General features: G+C 34.8%; 1 protein-coding gene across 1 annotated transcript in view; it reads right to left on the bottom strand.

Moving 5' to 3' along the window:
• Positions 1–22,838, bottom strand: part of SLC4A10 (solute carrier family 4 member 10) — a 223,931-nt gene that overhangs the window by 176,123 nt on the left and 24,970 nt on the right. Inside the window, exon 2 of the mRNA XM_007464496.1 lies at positions 11,805–11,886. Coding sequence (XP_007464558.1) covers positions 11,805–11,886 — 82 coding nt within the window. The remainder of the gene's footprint in view (positions 1–11,804; positions 11,887–22,838) is intronic.

The following is a 22,838-nucleotide window of genomic DNA, read 5'->3' on the forward strand; positions in this document are numbered from 1 at the left end:
GCAGGAATGGATAACAGCCCCCCACTTCCACTCCCCATTAAGAAGAAACACCATTGATGGGAGGAGGGTCCAGACCCTTTCCCAAACTCAACAGCAGCCACTAGATTACTGCGTGTGTCTGTGTGTGTGTCTGATTTTAATGGCCCATTTTGTGACTTATGCTAAAGGCCTTTTTGACAAAGTCACTTTGGTACTAAGGAGCTTACTCTGAATGGGGAAAGGAGATGCATGTGTGCCCTTACAATAAGGGAAATAAAAAACTTGAAGTATAACGCTTAAGGCTCAAGGCAGGTTTTGGTATGCATGTATGTGTAGGAGGAGGTTGTGTAGCTGACTGGATAAACGTGTACAGATAAACCAGGAAGGATCAACAGCTTTAATGGACAGGGCCTTGCACCAAATGATAGTGGGTAGTCACAAACTCCAGTGTAACTTGCATCATCCCAGCTCCCTGGATGCCACCAGACTTCTAATTGGTGGTAGAAGATACTGAGACTAATAGGCTAAGCTCTCCAGGATTAAACACTTGTTGAAATCAACCATGAGGGGCATATCTAGTTTGTAAGGTCCAAATTTTTGTCTCTTTTTTTTTCACTGCGGTATTACTAGTACCTGGAGTAGTGTCTGACACTTAATAGTAGGCATTAAATAGAGTTGGAGGAATGAATGAATTAAGGAATCTGAAGTCCCATTAATTCTCACTGAGGGTGGCAAGAGGTTAGAGATATTAAGGACTGATTAAACCATTTAGTCTAAGTAACCCTATGGAACCTTGGAAGGAGAACCCCAGGACAAATGCCATACTTTCAGAATATCCAGGCAGGTGGTTCTTCCTCTGGGTTATTATACTGTCAATGTTAACCAAATATGACCTAACTTTATATCTCAAGATGATAAAGCCAGACATACACTTTCCATTAAGAAAGTGACATCTGGTGATATTTTTTGCCACACCTACTCTACTTCAAATTTCTTTCTTCCTCAAGAAAGGTAAAGAATAAGTTTCTGTGCTTTTCAAGAGGCATGAATCATTAATAGGACATTTTTTAAACCATTTACACAGAGCGAGCAGTCCTTTCCAAGTTCAAAACTAATGAACTTTTCTTGTCAGAGAACTGAAAAGCTTAAAGGTATTTAAATATTAAGCAAAGTTAACAAGAAATTTAAATTTTAAAGCATACTCTGGAAGTTCACTTAAAGATCACAGAATTTAGAGATGGAAAATTCTTCAGAGAGCACTTGATTCAGACCTCTCATTTTCACATGTGAAATAAACAGTAGTTGAAGAAGTTATCCCAATATTTCTAAAACTAAACATTTCTAAGTAGTCGTATCCAATAGGGAAATTTTAACATCTTGGTTTATTTTCCTCATACAAAACTCTACTATTTCTGTGTAACATAAAATGATGGTATATTTCATCTTCCATATAACCATCTTTCATATACTCTTAAGTTAGCAGTCATGTTCTTTCAACATATTCCCTTAGCATTTTCCTCAACTAACATTTGTATAGGATGACTTCTACTTTAGTCATATTCATCTTCTTCATATTCATCTTCTTCATCTTCTTCTACCTTAGGTTTATTCATTGTGTGAAAGTCCACAAGACACATATGGAACACTTTGGATACATCCATATGGACTCCTACAACACTCACAGGTGGAAATAACATTCCAGGAAGTGAATCATCCAGAGAGAGAATGAAGAATAAGAGGGAGAAAGACAAACACTATGCTACCACTTATGTGTGGAATCTAAAAAATAAAACAAATGAATATATATAACAAAACAGAAACAGACTCACAGGTATAGAGGACAAACTAGTGGTTACCAGCAGGGAGAGGGAAGAGGCGAGGGGCAAGACAGGGGTACAGGATTAAGAGATACAAACACTATGTATAAAATAGATAAACAACAAGGATACATTGTACAGCCCAGGGAAATATAGCCACTATTCTGTAACATTAAATGGAGTGTAATCTATAAAAATATTGAGTCAATATGTTTTATACACCTGAACTAGTACTGTAAACCAACTATACTTCAATAAAAAAAGGATATTCATAATGTTCCTTCTGCAGAGACAAGACAAAAGCTTAATCTACCAGCAGAAAATTAAAATTTTACTTTCTTTTAATCATAATTTCAATCATTTTGGTTTTCTATATTATCTTCCCGCCTGAAGCTCTCATTAGGGGTAGAAAATGATAGAGAAAGAAAGGAAAAAGAAGTAGATTTTTTCATTGTGCTTTCAGCAGTTCCGACAAACTAAGAGCAGTAGGGATGTCTAAGCAGCCAGGAAAGAGGGAGGATAGAATGGGGTAGTGAACAATGTCACCGGGAGAAAATATAAAAGAGAGCATTCCAAAAAGTAACCTCAGAATACCGGTACACCACATCGACTTAATTCTATTAAGGTTCCAGTGATGCTAGTACTGATAAAATTATAGGTGTATGTAATCCAGAAAATCAAGAATATCACCTCTTTCAACTACTATTTAAAACTTGTTCAGTATTATCAGTATTTATCTCAATTGATATTTAAATGTAAACATTTATGTGCCGGGTGGCCACTGTTATTTTTTCCCAAGGAGGTCTAGAACTCAAGTGCCCTAATGACAGCACCACTATGTAAACCACTATGGAGAATAAAGAATATAAAACAAATTTTGTTCAGTGCTTACATACCATTAGCACTTAATTAATATTGGTGAATGATGATGACTTCACAAGAGAAGCCCTAATTGACTGGTAGCCCACCCCTGCTTCTATTGTGAGGAGATAACCTGTGGAGGCTATGATCACATGTAGCCGAGGAGCTTTAAAGTAGGATAGCTCTAGGGGAAAGATTAGCAGCTGAAATAGAGATTTAAGAATTTAATCAAGAAGTAGACTAAGTTGATCTCCTTCACAATGTCACCTTCATAGTATGATTCCCATACTATTAAACTGTATAACTAAATAATCAACGCACTTAAGTCTCAGACGTCTGGAAAACTCAAAACAAAAGTATAGTGTTAATATAAACCTACAGAGTACATATTAAGAAGCTTTGGCCATTTGTGGTTTGTCTTCAAAGTATTAAATATTTTCGAAGAAAAATATAGAAGGATTAAAGGAAAAAATTATTTGCTGTAAAATACCCTCTTTTAATATTTATAGGATTATATTTAATGTAATGAAAAGGAATTTCTTTTCATCTAATATATCTCTAAAATAGCAATTGATTGAAAATGTTACATATACACACACAAATATACAGTTCTCCTTATTCACAAAGGATATGTCTTAGGTCACATTACATAGCAAATACCTCAAATACTGTACTGTGCCTTTGATAGGTAGAGAGTAGTAGTAAATAGAGCCAGATTTATAAGGAACGATGAGGGAGATTAAGAATATAGGCTCTTCTAAAATCATCTGCCTAAAAACAGACATCCTAAACTAGGGATGGAAAATATATAATGACGACCCCTAAATTAAGAAACCATACATTGCAGGATTTCTTAGCCACATATACACATTAGAATATTTGTTACTATACTCATGCAAACACATGTCTATAACTACTTGCAAATGGTCTAATAAACCAAATTTAGAAAACTTTAGATCTTTCAAATTTACAATACACTCTAAAAGCAGACTATAAATAACTAGCAAGTTACCACTCACTTTAAATAGACAAAATATCATGAATAAATTTATGTATCAAAATAAATTGATGTGGGTTACATACAAAATCATGTGAGACAATTAATATGAAGAAACATGGAACATGATATATAGCTCACCTGAGAGTTAATTTTAGGAATAAAAGTAATTCCATTATTACAGACTGTTAAAAAACATTCTCTTATTTGGTTCTTATTTTTAGGATACCCTGGAGAAAAATAGAACAATTCATTATGAAATGTGCATAGGTGGCAAAGATAGTCAATTAGGGAATAAAATTTACTACTGGCTATTTTTTTCTGGAATCTTCAGTATTAGTCTATCTGCCTAATTCCCATCCTTAAATATATTCAAAGTGTTTGGCAGGCAGAATTTTAAATGGATCCTATGTAATTAATTAACTTCACTAATTATTACCAATGGACCAAATACCACTTAGAATTGCCGTATCAAGTAGCATTGAGCCTGTATCAACAATACTAAATTGCACAAAAATTAACAACCCATAATAGCAGGAAAAACAGTTCTTTTCTTTTTCAAATAAAAGACATTTGAAACATGGAAACAGTAAGATTATTCATTCTGTAGAGCAGCAGAGACAAGAATTTAAAATAAGAGAACATGAGGTTATTATTAAAACTAGTCTCCAGTGGGACAGGCTTTTCCTTTTGTGGAAATGAATCTATCTAATGGGAATTTACTAACTATAAAATATTTCAAATTTTTTCAAAATTATCTGGAAAACTATTGTAATAGGGGTACTAATTATCGAATTCATTATTGCTTCATAGGATAGTCTCAACTTTTTAAAAATAGTCATGATTAAGTGGGTAAATATGCCCCAGTCTTCCAGTTAATAAACATCTTGCCCCATTCAGTCACCTAAAAGACAAGGCTCCACATTATGTTTACTTCTATAACATAGTTGTTAAAAGCCCAGATCCTTGTGGGTTTGGATCCCTGCTCTTACACTTGCTAGTCATGGCCTGGGCAAGTCAATCTTTTGTGCTTTAGTTTCCTTATCTGTAAGATGGAGATGATAATAGTACTTACCTCACTGAGTAACTTCAAAAATTAATTCATTCTCCATTATTTGACCTACTTCATGCAAATGTTTAAACTTCATCTCTAGTCACTCTTTACCCACATGCACACAATCCCAATGTGTTAGCCACACCATATTTGCCATTCCCAGAATATAATGGATCCTTCCTTCTTTGCCTTCAGAACTCTCATTCATCCTTCTAAGCCCATCTCTGTCTCTGTGAAGCCAACTTTTGTTTCTCTCAGCAGAATTCACTTTTTCCTTCTAATGTCAATTTTTGGAGACAGAAGATCAGAAAGAAAAAGATCTAAGCCTAATTTTTGGCTTTTTCTTTATTTTTTCAAATTATTTTCTACTTTGGTTTCAAAATAGTGCATCATAATTATAGGATCAGCACTTACTATCTTCTGTTTTTTAGTGAAAAACACTTTTGACATTACAATGATTATGATCAGAAAAGCATTTTGGTAAACTTAAGAGCTCAGGAATGCATTGTGTGAAATGAAGAAAGTGGGAGGGTATTATCATTAATAAAATTACGTTATATGATAGCTTTGTGCTAGGTATTTTACTTACAGTATCTCTGGACTTTAGGTCCACGATATATTAAGTGGCCCCCAAAAGAAATAAACTAGTAAACCAAAATTTTTTATCTCAAATAAAATGAGCAAAAATGTCAAGACAGAGGTATAATTTTCTCTATTAAATTCCTGACTTAAAAGTATTTTACTCTCTGCTAAAAGCAATACAGAATAAAGAAAATGTCTTTTTAATTTAATTCATAGCCAAGATTTAAATATTAGTTTAACTTTTCCATTAAAGTTTTAAATTTATGAATTCCTGAATATCAGATTAAAATGTACCTAGATTTATTTATCTTAGTACAGAAACTCCTATATTTACATCTTAAATATTTGAAAGCTAATTCAATATTTGATGAGTGTTAATTATGCACCTAATTACAGTATATAAACTTAACTTCTTAAATGATTAGTGATATATTATTGAATTATACATAAATGAGATTCAATGCAACACATTTTTTAGTACCTATCTAGTTTAAGAAAAACTGCTGGACCGATACCATGGTAGAATGCAAATACGTATAAGACAAAGATTTGTCCCTCAACAAACTTATAATCAAATGAGAATGATAAAAAATATATACATAATAATAATATAAGAAATGATGTAAATTCAGAAAGAGAGATCTGGAGGAGGAAGATAATTATTGTACCAGGAGGGATCAGGTAACACTAATGGATGGGCAGAATGGACATTCTATTCTTTGTGGAGAAGATGAGAAGGCACCAATTTGGTATGGAGCAACAAAAAGGTTTTGAACACAAAATTTTTAATAATATTCTTGAGGTTTTATTGCATCTTCCATGTTCTCAGACTGTAGAAAAATAGCAGGTATTATTTTAGAAATATGTGCTAAAAGCATGGAAAACAAACAGTCTCTCTCTCACTAAAGAAGTTCTTTATATATCAGTGATTTGGGGGAAAATCTGACCTGTAAGGAGTAATGCAAGCTATAACAAGTGTAAAGTTAGACAACAAAGGAATATGAAGGATAAAATTGCAGGCATTCTACACCATATACAGAAATTAACTCAAAATGGGTCAAAGACCTAAATGTAAGACCCAAAACTATAAATTAGAAGGAAACATAGGGAAAGGCTTTGACATTGGATTTGGCAAGGATTTCCTGGAAATAACACCAAAAGCTTAGGCAACAAAAGTAAAACTAGACAAATTGGACTATATCAAAAAATTAAAATTTTCTGCATATCAAAGAACACAGTCAACAGAGCAGAAAGGCAACCTATAGAATGGGAGAAAATATTTGCAAATCATATATACCTGATAAGGAGTTAATATCTAGAATACATAAAGAACTCCTACAACTGAACAACACATAAAAAAAATCCAGTTAAACAATGCACAAAGGACTTGAATAGACATTTCTCCAAAGATGATACAAAAGTGGCCAACATGCATATGAGAAAATGTTCAATATCACTAATTATTAGGAAAATGCAAATCAAAACCTGACACCCATTAGGATGGCTACTATCAAGAAAACCTGGAAAACTGCAAGTGTTAGTGAGGATGTGAAGAAATTGGAGCCCTTGCGCAGTGTTGGTAGGAATGTAAAATTGTGCATTTTCTATGAAAAACAGTATGGCAGTTTCTCTAAAAGTTAAAAATAGAATGACCCTATGATCCAGCAATCCCACTTATGGGTATATACTCAAAAGAATTGAAAGCAGGGTCTTGAAGCAATATTTGCACACTCATGCTCATAACAGCACTAGCCAAACAGTACAGCACTATTTCACAATAGCCAAAAGATGAAAGCAATCATGTCCATCGATAGATGAATGGATAAACAAAATGTAGTATACACATACAATGGATATCATTCAGCCTTAAAAAGGAAAGTAATTTCTAACACTACAGCATGGATACACCTTCATGACATTAGGCTAAGTGAAATAAGTCAGTCACAAAAGGAAAAACACTGCATGATTTCACTTCTATGAGGTATATAGCATAGTCAAATTCATAGAAACAGAAGGTAGAATGGTGTTTGCCAGGGGAGGAGGAAATGGGGAGTTGTTGTTACAGAGTTTCAGTTTTCCAAGATGAAAAAGTTCTGACACTGCTTACACAACATTGTAAATATATTTAACACTATTGAACTGTACACTTAGAATTGGCTGTGATAATAAATTTTATGTTATGAATTTTTTACCATAAAAGAATTCTTTTTTAATTTTTTTAAAAAAGCAATCCAGTTGTTTGACAGAATTGCTTTGACTGGAAATCGATCCGTTCAGTCAAAATGGCTAAAATTATAGCATATCATCTTCAGCTATTGAATTTTCTTCTCTTTGTTATCATCTAATTATTAATGACATACTATTTTTAGAAACTTATTAATTTGCTCTTATGCCTGCAGAAAATATAACAATCATCATATCTGAAAAAATAAAATATTCATTAAATTTTTAAAAAGTTCAGGCATCCATTCTGAGAAAAGCTGGACACGGCTGAACAATGAAGAGAGAATGGAGGTGTTTAAGAATAACTGCACTCCCTAACTATCCCTGCCCCCCACCCTTCACCCTGGTAACCATAAATTCGTTCCCTAAGTCTGTGAGTCTGTTTCTGTTTGGTAAATAAGTTCATTTGTATCATTTTTTTAGATTCCCCACATATAAGTGATAAGGGAGTTTGGGATTGACATGTACACACTGCTATATTTAAAATGGATAATCAACAAGGACCTACTGTATAGCACAGGGAACTCTGCTCAATAAAAAAAAATAAAAAATAAAAGAACTGAAGAGGCACTGGGTTATTTTTATTAGGCCCATGTGGAAACTGACCCCACCTATCCATCCATCCACCCTGGAGTTTCAGGCTCAGTACAGTGTTGCACACTCTATAATGTTATCCTTTAGTCAGATTTACTGAGAAGCTGACTCTGGAATGCATCTGTCTTATCAAGGCCTCTGCATACTTGCCACTTCACGTTCATTTGGTCAACACAGTGAACCAAAATGATGCTCTGCAGAACACCCACTCAGGCCAAATCCCTTTGGAGTCTATTATAATACAGGGTAGGAGAGTTAACACAGCTGCCGAGCAGACCATAAATGTATATTGTTGTACTTCCCAAGAGAATGTTTACTTTTGGTATACCTTCTTGGTAGAAAAAAAATGCATTTGCCAAATCAACAGCTGCATACCATGTACCTGTGGTCATGTTAACCTGCTCTAAAAAGATTCTACATCTGAAACAGTAGCTGCAATTGATGCTACCACTTGGCCGAGTTTGCAGTAGTCCACCACCATTGTCTAGACTTTGACAAGTTTCTGTAGTGGCCAGACTGGGACATACTTTAGATCGTTAAAGATGGCACTAATCTCTGCTATTTCCTGTCATATGCAATACTGATTTTCATTTAATATCATCGTCAAGGCAAGTACTTTCAGAGCCTTCTCACCCACTACGATAGTTCTTAATCCCACAGGCTAAGAAACCAATGTGATGGTCCTATCAATTACCAAGTAGGTCTATTGGCATGGTTCAGGGAACAGGAAAATGATCAATGAGTGGTTCAGATTCCTCAGGAAACAGACACTGAGACAAAAATTTGTGTTCAGGGAGTTTGTTGAAGAGAGAGCTATCAGCAGTAACACCTGCGAGGAAATGTGGGCTGCAGCATTTGGTAGAAGAAGTTGAATTATGGTACATTTGCAATAAAGGCCTCAGTTGACTCCACAGGAGGCTCTGAAGCTGAGACAGCCTTTCAGAATTGTACCAAATTGAGGCAAGACTCTGGGCCTTTATACTCCTTCTCTGATAACTTATTGAATTCAGATGCCACAGGAGAGGCAGCTCCCTTCAGCTGAAGGTAATTTCTGGGGCAGCAATTCCAAATTCTAGTTCATTTAAAATAACTATCTATTGGTATATTTCATCTATGTTACTAAAGAAGCTCTTAAAAAATGGTGCCCTATGGTAATTTTATTTTTAATTTCTTGAGGAACTTCCACACTGCTTTCCATAGCAATTGCACTATTTTACTTTCTCACCAGTAGTGCACAAGGGTTCCAATTTCTTCACGTCTTCACCAACACTTGTTATTTTCTGTTGTTTTTTTTTAAAATAGTAACCATCCTAATGGGTTCGAGGTGATATCTCATTACAGATTTGATTTGCATTTCCTTAATAGTTAGTGATGTTGAATATCTTTTCATGACCGTGCTGTCCATTTGTATATCTTCCTTAGAGAAACGTCAATAGTTCAATTCTTTTTATCACTGAATAATATTCCATTGTATTGGCATACTACATAGTTTATTTATTCATTAAAGGACATCTTGGTTGCTTTCAAGTTTTGGAAATTATGAAAGAAAATAAAAACAGTGGTGCCCTGGTCTTTTTCTTTAATTACACAGAAGGAGAAGCTACCACCACCCTTATCCTCAGTAATGCCACCTTTCTCTCTGGTGCTCTCCCACTTACACACGTTATATTATATTATATGCTACCAGTTGATTTTTTCCTGAACCATGACATCCACCTCATTGCCCCTGAATTATTTTCCGATTCAGGGTAACCAATCTGGGAACTACTAACAGATCTATTAATTCTTTGTATGCATCACAAAAGAATCCTCCACAGCATCCTCAAATGCTGAAATGTTTATCTACTTAATATGATCTGGGAGCAGAACAAATATTAAGAAAGTCAACATAAATAAGGTTTTCTTATTTTCTTTCAAAATTCTAAAATGTTGCCTTTGCATTCTATGATGTTAACTTCAATCACCAGTGACTAAGTCACAGTTATTCACTTCTGGGATTAAAATACCCACTATAGACATCAGCAAACAGAACAAAATCTGATTTATCCAACTGTGTTTTGCCAACCAGAAATCTCTTTTAAGAAGCATTGTACACTGTTATGTGTATTCCCAGTAAAAAGAAACGTATGTAATACATGTTGATACAACAATTAAAGTAACTTTATTAAATCTTATTTTTGTATTATGTATTTTCCATTCAAAGGGATCATTTAGTATTTTACTCTAATTATTTATAAATTACTGTTAACTGCTAATTATCTTTGTGTGGATTATCAATCACAGTCTTTAAACTCAAGATGATGTTTCACTGGAATTGAGTATATTTTTACACTAAATTCTTGATTTATTAGGTTTTCTTGTGTGAGTTTAGTGAATATAAGCATAACTTAAGTCATGGTATGACATAAGTAGGACAGTAACTATGCTGCTTTTCAAATCTAAAGAAAAATTTGCTTTATATTAGACATTACTGGGTTAGATTTTTCAAGTTTCTGCTTCCTTCAATTTGTGTAATGAATATGGATAGCATGCAAATTACTACGCCTGCCCAGTAAGTATAACCTTTCCAGACCTTGGGTGCTTTCTGTGCATCAAGCAAAATGTCAAACACAGAGTGGGTATAGTTGTTGAAATTTGTCTCTAAATAGTATGTTAACTCTTCTGTTATTTAATTGTAACTAAATATAAGACCCAATAATAATGAATTTAACCATAATTTAAGTGGCTATAATTCTTAAGGGGAATGAACACTTACTTTTCAGCTGCTGTAGATTATTAGGAGTTATCTCTGATTAGTTTTACTTAAGATGATTTGGGTTTCACTTTTCAACAAAAAGATGAAAAACACCACATACCTTGTATCTCACTAGTAATAATTTCTCGTTAAAAAATTAAGATGAATTAATGGCATGTATACATTAAATTGCAGTGGAATAATAATTGTCAATACTTATGTGACTCTTAGGCCAGGTACTATTCTAAGTATTTTCCCTTATTTCTCAAAAATTTAGGAAATATATTCCACTGTTATCCTTATTTTAACAACAGAGAAAACAGGTGCAGAGAAGTTAATTAATTAGCTAAAGCTTCCATAACAAGTAAGGGACAGAAGTGATATTTGAATCCAGTACAGTCTGGTTTCAGAGCCTCTATACTTTACCAGCTGCTAGACCATACTACCTCCCTGTTGAATTATCTGACCTTCTTCCTACTGAAGAGAATACACACAAATGATGCCTCCAGCCCTCTCTCATACATATCTCAGTAAAACTAGAATACAAATTGTCCTTAACTCCCTTCCAGTGACAGCCTACTCTGACAACATAGGGTGAATTAGATGCCCCTCCTGTCCTCCCCTGTCACATAACACCCAATATGTTGGTCTGTCATAATTTTTTTCTTTTCATTCCCCAATTAATTGTAATTCCTTGAAGGAAGGATTATTGAAAGACTGGCACACAACACAGTACAGGAATATAGGAGAGGTTTAATAAACATCTGTTGAATGAATTAATGCTTCTCATTGTTTGCAGGACTGACTGTTGGCACTCCAGAGTACACCAAAACAGTCATATCCACCCCACCACCACCACCATTATTACTCTGATATCAACTTTTGCAGTTCTCCACATTGCAACAAACTTCACATTTCTCTTTGAAACACCAATGGGTATCCCCCCCACCAAAATAGTCTTACCTTCTAAATCTTCTTTCTCAAAGTGTGTTTTGAGAATAGAACGAGTTCCACCTCTATCCACAACTGCCTCTTCATCATTTCTCTGTAGAACAGAGAGAAAGAAGACTAAATGATAGTACACAGGTTCTCTTAATTTCAGCAAATAAATTTTAATGTGATCTAATAATTTAGGGGTTTAATTCAGTAACATAAACCTACTTGTACATGACTATTCTATTTGATTATCAAGTGTTAGTTTACAAAAGACTAAGATTAATTGGACTACACATTCAGAGAAAGAATGTCATTTGATTTTCCATGAAATTGAAGGCAGTCAAACATTCCAGTTGGCATCATTTATTAGTGAGATGAAAACTAGAAAACAAACAGTTATCCTGTCAATTTAGTAACACGTATTTTTATCTCTGATAAAGAATTCTTGTTAACAAGATGACATTTTGAACTATACAAGGAAAATATGAAAATCATTAGTGCTATGTCAGGGAGAAATAATTCCATTGCCATTATAAATGGGGTTGGGGGGAACTAATCTCTTGAAAGCAATTAGTATCAATTACTAGGTAAACTAAAACTCTAGTGACTTTGTTTCAGTATAATGCATTTTATTCAAACTAAACTGTAAATTACAATCATGTGCATTAAACCTTCATTCAGTTTCTATAAATTTTTTTACCTATTTACAAGGGCTGGGCATAGGCTTTGTCTTCTGAACAGTGTACACATAACTCAAAATAGTATACTCAGTGATTTGGTACTCAATAAAATAATGGGAGAGGTGTGAGCATAATCCATTTTGACCATGCAGGAACGGACAAAATATGAAATACTGAATGAATTGAAACACAAATTATTTACAACTTTTATCTGTGAACACCCAGGTAAAAATTGCCTTAAAAGGGAATACCGAGTACAAAAGGAGAAATGAGAAGGTAGACTAAAGTTGAATGAAACCTTTCAAGATCTCTTTCTAAGCCTATTCTAGTTTATTACTATTAGACAACTAAAAGGTTTTGCTTCTTCTCTTAAAGCTTTTTAATTCCTGAACATAATCTTAATAAAGATTTGTCCTCCATGTTTGACAAATCAGTACTTTCAACTGCAGGAGTATAGACATATTTCAGCCTAAAAAGAACAGCTCTCATATGCTTCAAATGCAGCACAATATGCAGCAGAAGGACATGTTTTATAGCCTATAGTCCTGTTGTCTTTCTGACAACTTGTACTGACACAAGTCAGGGTAAAGTCTTTGAAATCAGAGTTAGATAAACTTATACTATAAATGAGAGAAAATGAGAGAAAAAATTAAAATGAAGATAGATTTTAGAACCCATTGCTTTTCTGTTTGGCAAAGTTTAAGAAAATCTGTTGGTTTAACCAATAATAGCAATAGAAAGACTAAAGTTGAGACTTTTATAATTTTCCTGAACCAGATAAATGCAAGTTTCAGCCTATTTTGAATCTGTTCTTGATACATTTACATATCAAATTTACCCTCTGTGCAAGACATTTTCAAATATATGTCACACTAGAATACAACCCTGCCCTCTGGGGTGTTGTTAGGAAGAATGCCAAAAACAAAGTCATGCATCCTTGTTCAAAGGTCAGAAGGAACACTATTCCAATATAACTCAAAATGGCAGTCTCTGAAAACAACTGCAAAATGGAAAGCTTATATAGAATACATGAAGATGTTTCCCCCTATACAATAAATATTTGATTTTGATTTCAAGGACCTGAAATAATTTTCAGCTTATACAAAATGTTTTTTCCCCTTATTTATATAAAGCATGTATACTATCCATGTACAAAAGATAATTCTGTTGAATCGCTAATCTTGAGATATTGAGAGGAAATGAAATTTTGCAGCAGAAGTAGAAATGGAATCTAAACAGGAAATAGCTGATTATTTAATTACTATGCAGGTTACAAGCAGAAGTGACCTAATTTTAATTTTTCTTTAAAAGAAAAAGAACTAGAAGCTAGAATATGAATATAACTCAATGTAAGTGACTCATTTTGTAGTTTCATATTATCCTCTTTAAATACTCTCTGAATGTTCCATATTTTCAGCTGAAGATTCGCAAGATACAGATTAATGTTAATACATATACTGAAATTCCTCTACTTTGGCTATAGCTCAAAAGATCACTTCAATATTATTCAAGACATTTTAGCAGAATATTTCCCTTCCCCCTTATTACCAAGAGCAAGTAAATATGAGGTGTGATGATGGGAATGCAGAGGGACTTATGGCACTGGGTGCCAGTCTATGCAGTAATAGAGCAATAAGATACATTTTCACTTCATTTTGAACTGTTACTATCTTTAGAATTGGTCAACATCAAATATATTAATGCACTCTAATTTCCATATGTATTTACTCACCTAGGAACAAATTTTAGCACTGTAGGGAGAGAACACAAATATATTACATTGCCTTTCAATACAATTCACCCTTACTACACTGTTGGGTAAACGTTTATAAGATGATTGAGCCCAGTAAATAGTATTGTGTTGGGATATATATTTCTCAGTATGGGCCACGTTCCCTCCAAATTTAAAGCATTGCCCATATTGAGAAATATATATCCCAACACAGTCACATATTCATACATATGTAATCAAAACAAACGTTTCACAAACCAGTATTTACTCTTAGTATAAAAATGCACTCTGATATTTTCTGTTCCAGGGTATACTATTTCATTTAGAAGTCCTAGTCACTACCCATTAAATTTATTTCAGGACCGAAAAATGGCTTGTGACATGCAATTTGAAAAACATTGGCATAGACTATGGCCCTGGGACAGACTAACAGTAACTAATTCACACAGAAATTTCTTCTAGACTTGTTTGTAAATATCATTAGCTCTATGAATATGTAAAAATCACCTTTTTCTGATTTACCATAGCTCTTGAGCACAGCCATCAATGAAATAAACTTTTCTAGTTTTACAAACCAAAATCTAACAGTAATCTTGTGAGCAGGAAAATTCAAACATTTTCATATCCTTTTAATTCTCATCTCATTTAAAAATGAATAGAGGAAAAGCAGTTCATTTTCAATTCAGAATTCTTTCTTCCTTAGAACTATCATATCATTTTTAAAAAGTAACCACTTTTTCTGCCTTTTTTTTTAGGTATTAGATATTAGAATAGTATTATGTGCTGTATACTCTCCACTAACCCTTACAGATACACTTTACACTCTTATTCACCATGCTCTGTGTCTTTACAGACTGCATCGCTAGGGCCCCTTGCCTATTAGCTTCCTATTGAGTTCAGCCAATGAGAGATAATGACAGAAGACTATAGAGTTGGGAGGAGAGAAACATGGCCCCTTTTGGGCCATAGTTTGGCAATGGCTGTGATCTTCTATCAAACACCAAAGCGCTTGTCACGTGACTCTTCTACAGCTATACATCTTGCTGATTTGCATTAACTGCTTCCCCACCTTGCTCCTTTAGGCCTAGAAATAGTGACAGTTTCTGACTGTTGCACGTTTCTGGGATTTCACTAACCCTTGCTGATTACCCTTTATCCTGCCTACTTTTTAAAAAAAATTTTATTGGAGTCTAGTTGATTTACAATGTTGTGTTAGTTTCTGCTGTACAGCAAAGTGAATCAGTTATACATATACATACATCCACACTTTTTAAAATTCTTTTCCCATATAGGCCATTACAGGTTACTGAGTAGAGTTCTCTGTGCTATACAGTAGGCCCTTATTAGTTACCTATTTTATATATAGTAGTGTATATATGTCAATCCCAATCAGTCCTTTCATTAAATTCTTTTTATCACCCTTCTTGAGTGACCATCTCTTCCTTGCTATGACCCTGATTTACACATCACATTTATTTCAATGACTAAAAACCATGATATCAAGTTTCATAGAGATGAACATATAATCAAAGTGGTAACCTGCATACATAACTTTGACTAAGAAATATCTATCAAAAAATACTGTTGGGCTTCCCTGGTGGCGCAGTGGTTGAGAGTCCGCCTGCCGATGCAGGGGACACGGGTTCGTGCCCCGGTCCGGGAAGATCTCACATGCCGCGGAGTGGCTGGGCCCATGAGCCATGGCCGATGAGCCTGCGCGTCCGGAGCCTGTGCTCCACAATGGGAGAGGCCGTGACAGTGAGAGGCCCGCGTACCGCAAAAAAAAAAAAAAAAAAAAAAATACTGTTGAATGTTTAATTATGTACAATTATTTGTTTTGTTTTTATCTTTTGCCTTTAGGAGACAGACCCCCCAAAAATATTACTACCATTTATGTGAAAGATCATTCTGCCTATGTTCTCTTCTAGGAGTTTTATGGTTTCAAGTCTTATATTTAGGTCTTTAACCTATTTTGAGTTTATTTTTGTGTATGGTGTGAGGAAATGTTCTAATCTCATTCTTTTACATGTAGCTGTCCAGTTTTCCCAGCACCACTTATTGAAGAGACTGTCTTTTCTCCAATTGATTTTTGCCTCCTTTGTCATAGACTAATTGACCATAGTCACATGGATCTACTTCTGGGTTCTCTATTCTGATCCATTGATCTATGTGTTTATTTTTGTGCCACTACCATGCTGTTTTGATTTCTGTAGCTTTGTAGTATAGTCTGAAGTCAGAGAGAATGATACCTGCAGCTTTGTTCTTTTTTCTCAAGATTGCTTCAGCAGCATTATTTGCAATAGCCAAGATATGAAAGCAACCCAAGTGTCCATCAACAGATGAATAAAGAACATGTGGTACGTATACATATAGGTATATACATATATAATGTATAATATATATAAAGAAATATTACTCAGCCATAAAAAAAATGAAATTCTGCAATTTGCAATGATGTGCATGGACCTAGAGAGTATTATGATTAGTGAAATAAATCAGACAGAGAAAGACAAATACTGTGTTTTCACTTATACGTGAAATCTAAAAAAATAAAACAAATGAATGCATAAAACAAAACAGAAACAGACTCACAGATATAGAAAACAAAATGGTACCAGTGGGGAGAGGGAAGGGGGAGGGGCAAGATAGGGGTATGGAATTAAGAAGATACAAAATACTATGTCTAAAATAGATAAGTGGGAGACATTCAAGATGGCAGAGGAATAAGATGTGGAGATCACCTTCCTCCCATAAATACATCAGAAACACATCTACGTGTGGAACAACTCCTACAGAACACCTACTGAATGCTGGCAGAAGACCTCAGAGTTCGCAAAAGATATATATATGTTTTCCTTTTCTCTTTTTGTGAGAGTGTATGTGTATGCTTCTTTGTGTGATTTTGTCTATATAGCTTTGCTTTTACCATTTCTCCTAGGGTTCTGTCTGTCAGTTTTTTTGTTTGTTCGTTTGTTTACTATAGTTTTTAGCACTTGTAATTATTGGTGGATTTCATTTCTGGTTCGGTTGCTCTCTTCCTTCTTTCTTTTTTTTTTAATACTTTATAATTTTTGTATTTTTAATAATTTTTTATTTTTTATTTTAATAACTTTCTTTTCTATTTTTCCTTCCTTCCTTCCTTCCTTCCTTCCTTTCCTTCCTTTCCTTCTGAGCTGTGTGGCTTGACAGGGTCTTCATGCTCTGTCCAGGTATCAGGCCTGTGCCTCTGAGGTGGGAGAGCCGAGTTCAGGACATCGGTTCACCAGAGACCTTGCCGCTCCACATAACATCAAACAGCGAAAGCTCTCCCAGATATCTCCATCTCAAAGCTAAGACCCAGCTTCACTCAATGACCAGCAAGCTACAGTGCTAGACACCTTGTGCCAAACAAATAGCAAGACAGTAACACAACCCCACGCATTACCAGAAAGGATGCCTAAAATCATAATAAGGTCACAGACACCCCAAAACACACCACCGGACGTGGTCCTGCCCACCAGAAAGATATGATCCAGCCTAATCCACCAGAACACAGACACCAGTCCCCTCCACCAAGAAGCCTACACAACCAACTGAACCATAATTAGCCATTGGGGACAGACATCAAAACCAATGGGAACTACGAACCTGCAGCCTGCAAAAAGGAGACCCCAACTCACTAAGTTAAGCAAAATGAGAAGATAGAGAAACACACACAGCAGATGAGGGAGCAAGGTAAAAACCCACCAGACCAAACAAATGAAGAGGAAATAGGCAGACTACCTGAAAAACAATTCAGAGTAAAGAGAGTAAAGATGACACAAAATCTTGGATATAGAATGGAGAAAATACAAGAAATGTTTAACAAGGACCTAGAAGAATTAAAGAGCAAACAATGATAAACAACACAATAAATGAAATTTAAAATTCTCTAGAAGGATCAATAGCAGAATAACTGAGGCAGAAGAACGGATAAGTGACCTGGAAGATAAAATAGTGGAAAAAACTACAGCAGAGTTGAATAAAAAAAATAGAATGAAAAGAATTAAGGACTGTCTCAGAGACCACTGGGACAACATTAAATGCACCAACACTAGAATTATAGGGGTCTCAGAAGAAGAGAAAAAAGAACTGAAAAAATATTTGAAGAGATTATAGTTGAAAATTTCCCTAATATGGGAAAGGAAATAGTCAATCAAGTCCAGGAAGCACAGAGAGACCCATACAGGATAAATACAAGGAGAAACAAGCCAAGACACATATTAATCAAATTACCAAAATTAAATACAAAGAAAAATATTAAAAGCAGCAAGGGAAAAACAACAAACAATATACAAGGGAAACACCATAAGGTTAATGGCTGATCCTTCAGCAGAAATTCTGCAAGCCAGAAGGTAGTGGCAAGACATATTTAAAGTGATGAAAGGGAAAAACCTACAACCAAGATTACTGTACCTAGCAAGGATCTCATCTGGATTCGACAGAGAAATTAAAACCTTAATAGACAAGCAAAAGCTAAGAGAATTCAGCACCATGAAACGAGCTTTACAACAAATGTTAAAGGAACTTCTCTAGGCAGGAAACACAAGAGAAGGAAAAGAGGTACAAAAACAAACCTAAAACAATTTTTAAAAACGTTAAGGAACATACATATCAAAAACCACCTTAAATGTAAATGGATTAAATGCTCTAACCAAAAGACACACACTGGCTGAATGGATAAAAAGACAAGACCCATACATATGCTGTCTACAAGAGACCCAATTCAGACCTAGGGACACATACAGACTGAAAGTGAGGGAATGGAAAAAGATATTCCATGCAAATGGAAATCAAAAGAAATCTGGACTAGCAATTCTTATATCAAACAAAATAGGCTTTAAAATAAAGGCTATTACAAGAGACAAAGAAGAACACTACATAATGATCACGAGATCAATCCAAGAAAGAGATATAACAATTGTAAATATTTATGCACACAACATAGGAGCACCACGATACAACAAGCAAATGCTAACAGCCATAAAAGGGGGAATCGACAGTAACACATACATAGTAGGGGACTTTTACACCCCACTTTCACCAATGGACAGATCATCCAAAATGAAAATAAATAAGGAAACACAAGCTTTAAATAATACATTAAACAAGATAGACCTAGTTGATACTTGTGGGACATTCCATCCAAAAACAACAGAATACACTTTCCTCTCAAGTACTCATGGAACATTATCCAGGATAGACCATATATTGGGTCACAAATCAAGGCTTGGAAAATGTAAGAAAATTGAAATTGTATCAAGTATCTTTTCTGATCACAACGGTATAAGACTAGATATAAATTACAGGAAAAAGTCTGTAAAAAATACAAACACATGGAGGCTAAACAACACACTATTAAATAACCAAGAGATCACTGAAGATCAAAGGGTAAATCAAAAAATACCTAGAAACAAATGACAGTGAAAACACAATGACCCAAATCCTATGGGTCACAAATCAAGCCTTCGTAAATTTAAGAAAATTGAAATTGTATCAAGTATCTTTTCCGACCACAATGCTATGAGACTAGATATCAATTACAGGAAAAGATCTGTAAAAAATACAAATACATGGAGGCTAAACAATAAACTACTTAATAATGAAGTGATCACTGAAGAAATCAAAGAGGAAATTTTAAAATACCTAGAAACAAATGACAATGGAGACACGACAACCCAAAACCAATGGGATGCAGCAAAAGCAGTTCTAAGAGGGAAGTTTATAGCAATACAAGCCCACCTTAAGAAGCAGGAAACATCTCGAATAAACAACCTAACCTAGCACCTAAAGCAATTAGAGAAAGAAGAACAAAAAATCCCCAAAGTTAGCAAAAGGAAAGAAATCATAAAGATCAGATTAGAAATAAGTGAAAAAGAAATGAAGGAAATGATAGCAAAGATCAATAAAACTAAAAGATGGTTCTTTGAGAAGATAGACAAAATTGATAAACCATTAGCCAGACTCATCAAAAAAAAAAAGGGAGAAGACTCAAATCAATAGAATTAGAAATGAAAAAGGAGAAGTAACAACTGACACTGAAGAAATACAAAAGATCATGAGAGATTACTACAAGCAACTCTATGCCAATAAAATGGGCAATCTGGAAGAAATGGACAAATTTTAAGAAATGCACAACCTGCCAAGATTGAATCGGGAAGAAAAAGAAAATAAGAACAGACCAATCACAAGCACTGAAATTGAAACTGTGATTAAAAATCTTCCAACAAACAAAAGCCCAGGACCAGATGGCTTCACAGGCGAATTCTATCAAACATTTAGAGAAGAGCTAACACCTATCCTTTGCAAACTCTTCCAAAATATAGCAGAGGGAGGAACACTCCCAAACTCATTCTACAAGGCCACCATCACTCTGATACCAAAACCAGACAAGGATGTCACAAAGAAAGAAAACTACAGGCCAATATCACTGATGACATAGATGCAAAAATCCTCAACAAAATACTAGCAAACAGAATGCAACAGCACATTAAAAGAATCATACACCATGATCAAGTGGGGTTTATTCCAGGAATGCAAGGATTCTTCAATATACGCAAATCAATTAATGTGATACTCCATATTAACAAGTTAAAGGAGAAAAACCATATGGTCATCTCAGTAGATGCAGAGAAGGCTTTCGACAAAATTCAACACCCATTTATGATAAAAACCCTGCAGAAAGTAGGCATAGAGGGAACTTTCCTCAACATAATAAAGGCCATATATGACAAACCCACAGCCAACATCATCCTCAATGGTGAAAAACTGAAAGCATTTCCACTAAGATCAGGAACAAGACAAGGTTTCCGACTCTCACCACTCTTATTCAACATAGCCTTGGAAGTTTTAGCCACAGCAATCAGAGAAGAAAAGGAAATAAAAGGAATCCAAATCGGAAAAGAAGAAGTAAAGCTGTCACTGTTTGCAGATGACATGATACTATACATAGAGAATCCTAAAGATGCTACCAGAAAACTACTAGAGCTAATCAATGAATTTGGTAAAGTAGCAGGATACAAAATTAATGCACAGAAATCTCTGGCATTCCTATATACTAACGATGAAAAATCTGAAAGTGAAATCAAGAAAACACTCCCATTTACCATTGCAACAAAAAGAATAAAATATCTAGGAATAAACCTACCTAAGGAGACAAAAGACCTGTATGCAGAAAATTATAAGACACTGATGAAAGAAATTAAAGATGATACAAACAGATGGAGAGATATACCATGTTCTTGGATTGGAAGAATCAACATTGTGAAAATGACTCTACTCCCCAAAGCAATCTATAGATTCAATGCAATCCCTATCAAACTACCACTGGCATTTTTCACAGAACTAGAACAAAAAATTTCACAATTTGTATGGAAACACAAAAGACCCCGAATAGCCAAAGCAATCTTGAGAACAAAAAATGGAGCTGGAGGAATCAGGCTGCCTGACTTCAGACTATACTACAAAGCTACAGTAATCAAGACAGTATGGTACTGGCACAAAAACAGAAAGATAGATCAATGGAATAGGATAGAAAGCCCAGAGATAAACCCATGCACATATGGTCACCTTATCTTTGATAAAGGTGGCAGGAATATACAGTGGAGAAAGGACAGCCCCTTCAATAAGTGGTGCTGGGAAAACTGGACAGGTACATGTAAAAGTATGAGATTAGATCACTCCCTAACACCATACACAAAAATAAGCTCAAAATGGATTAAAGACCTAAATGTAAGGCCAGAAACTATCAAACTCTTAGAGGAAAACATAGGCAGAACACTCTATGACATAAATCACAGCAAGATCCTTCTTGACCCATCTCCTAGAGTAATGGAGATAAAAACAAAAATAAACAAATGGGACCTAATGAAACTTCAAAGCTTTTGCACAGCAAAGGAAACCATAAACAAGACCAAAAGACAGCCCTCAGAATGGAAAAGAAACGAAACTGAGTTATTTGTAGTGAGGTGGATGGACCTAGAGTCTGTCATACAGAGTGAAGTAAGTCAGAAAGAGAAAGACAAATACCGTATGCTAACACATATATATGGAATTTAAGAAAAAAACTGTCATGAAGAACCTAGGGGTAAGACAGGAATAAAGACACAGACCTACTAGAGAATGGACTTGAGGATATGGGGAGGGGGAAGGGTAAGCTGTGACAAAGCAAGAGAGTGGCATGGACATATATACACTTCCAAACGTAAAATAGATAGCTAGTAGGAAGCAGCCGCATAGCACAAGGAGATCAGCTCAGTGCTCTGTGACCACCTAGAGGGGTGGGATAGGGATGTTGGGAGGGAGGGAGACGCAAGCGGGAAGAGCTATGGGAACATAAGTATATGTATAACTGATTCACTTTGTTATAAAGCAGAAACTCACACACCATTTTAAAGCACTTATACTCCAATAAAGATGTAAAAAATAAAATAAAATGAAATAAAAATAAAGCAGAAAGTAGCACACCATTGTAAAGCAGTTACAGGCCAATAAAGATGTTTAAAATTTTAAAAAAAACACTTACCATGTTCACTCAATAAAATAGATAAGAAACAAGGATAAACTATACAACACAGGGAAATGTAGCCATCATTTTGTTATAACTTTTTTTTTTTTTTTTTTTTTTTTTTG

Source organism: Lipotes vexillifer, unplaced genomic scaffold (genome assembly GCF_000442215.2).
Source record: "Lipotes vexillifer unplaced genomic scaffold, Lipotes_vexillifer_v1.1 scaffold68, whole genome shotgun sequence".
Classification (NCBI taxonomy): Eukaryota; Metazoa; Chordata; class Mammalia; order Artiodactyla; family Lipotidae; genus Lipotes; species Lipotes vexillifer.